The sequence below is a fragment of the Myotis davidii genome, unplaced genomic scaffold (genome assembly GCF_000327345.1).
Source record: "Myotis davidii unplaced genomic scaffold, ASM32734v1 scaffold495, whole genome shotgun sequence".
Classification (NCBI taxonomy): domain Eukaryota; kingdom Metazoa; phylum Chordata; class Mammalia; order Chiroptera; family Vespertilionidae; genus Myotis; species Myotis davidii.
Genome location: NW_006286239.1, coordinates 694,123 through 695,835, shown reverse-complemented (window position 1 = coordinate 695,835; position 1,713 = coordinate 694,123). Strand labels below are relative to the sequence as shown.

The following is a 1,713-nucleotide window of genomic DNA, read 5'->3' as shown; positions in this document are numbered from 1 at the left end:
CCCAGAGCCCTCCTTCCCGAGCCCATAGCCGGCCAACGGCGAGTGGGCGGCGGAGAGAGCCCCGGCCGGCTCACCCACCTGATGCTCTTTCACCACTTCGCTGAGGCAGGGGTACCGCTCCGAGATCCATCGGTAAAACTTGGGGACTCCCATCTCCACTTCAACACAACCCCACTGAGGCCCAAACCGAAACCAAACGCCCGCCCGGGCCGCCGCCGCCGTCGCTCGGCTGATGACAACACACCGCCCGCCCGACCATAGAGTGGACGCCGTCGGGTAGAGCGGCCGCCCGGAGGCCTCCGGGCAGAGCAGGGTTGCCCTGGCGCCCAGCGTGGGCGGCGCGGGCGGTTTTTCCTGAAAATGTTGGTGGACCCTGAATTTTGTCCCGTTGGCTTTAGTCTCCTGGGATGCCATCACAGTATTTTTAATTTTTTTTTCTGTAATCTTCATCCGAGGATTTCTTTTTTTTTAAGAGTGGAAGGGAGGGAGAGGGAATGAGAAAAAGAGAGAGAGATTGCCTCCCGCTGTCGCTCTGTCCACTGGGCTGGGGGTGAATCAAACCTTCAAATCTGCAACCCAGATACAGGCCCTTAACCCTTTGAGTGCCAACCAATATCCTAGGAACTATGCTAAAATTGCCAAGGCATTTTTGCTGATTTTACAGCAGTTTAGGAAAAAAATTATGAATCACAAGTAAATGAAGTTACATATTCAAAAACTTACGGAAACCTTTACTACATTTGTTTTCATCTTTGATATATTTAGCAATATTACCATCACTAATAAAAGCAGACTTAGTACTTTTGGCAAAAGACAGGAGGAGCGCAATCCTATCGCACTCCCCAGCACTCTAGGGGTTAACCAATAATGGAACCTGAGGCCCTTTGATTCAAGGGCCCATGCTGTAACCACACCCACAAGGGCTCATCTCAGTATTTTTCAAGGCAGATTTGGAAAGATCATGTGATTTATTTGGTTTAGTTTTATTTGGTTCAGTGAATTCGTTTCTTTGAAGGACACACACACACACACACACACACACCAGTTTCTTTTAAAATGTTGTTTAACAAGTTATTCGTTGAAAAAAATATTCCTAACTCCCTCCACCCCCCATCCAGCTTCCTTCTTAATTCTTAATTATAAGGCCTTCAATTGGAAATTATGTTTAGTTTTCACCTTCATACCTTTGGGCTTATCCTGTTTTCCCCATCAATCTCAACTCTGCAAAAAAGCAGCATTCTCTCAAGTGAACTTAAGTGCAATCATCTACACTAATAAAAGAGAAACATGGTAATTGGCATACGACGGATACCCTTTTCATTGGCTAATCAGCGAGATATGCAAATTAACTATCAGCCAAGATGGCGACCAGCAGCCAGGCAGCTTGAAACTAACATGAGGCTTGCTTGCTTCAGTGATGGAGGACTCCAGCGTTCCCCGCCTGCCGCTGCAGACCTCAGAGCCTGCAGTTTGAACATTGTAACGGATACCGCCCGACTTTAGCCAGCAGATTCAAAACATTGTAAGCAAAGGCCAGAAACCTACTTTCAGCCTCGGAGGCCTAAGAGCTGGAGCCAAGCCTCAAAGCTAGAGCTGGCCCAGAATAAAAAGAAAAAAAGGAGCGGTTGGGAGCTTCAGTCACCCCCAGCCTGAAAACAGACCTCAGCCCATCACCCAGACTGGCCAGGCACCCCAGTGGGGACCCCCACCCTG

General features: G+C 48.7%; 1 protein-coding gene across 1 annotated transcript in view; it reads right to left on the bottom strand.

Moving 5' to 3' along the window:
- Positions 1-254, bottom strand: part of XRN1 (5'-3' exoribonuclease 1) — a 203,723-nt gene extending 203,469 nt beyond the window's left edge. Inside the window, 1 exon segment of the mRNA XM_006757506.2 lies at positions 79-254. Coding sequence (XP_006757569.1) covers positions 79-153 — 75 coding nt within the window. The 5' untranslated portion in view covers positions 154-254.
- Between the last annotated feature and the right edge of the window lie 1,459 nt (positions 255-1,713).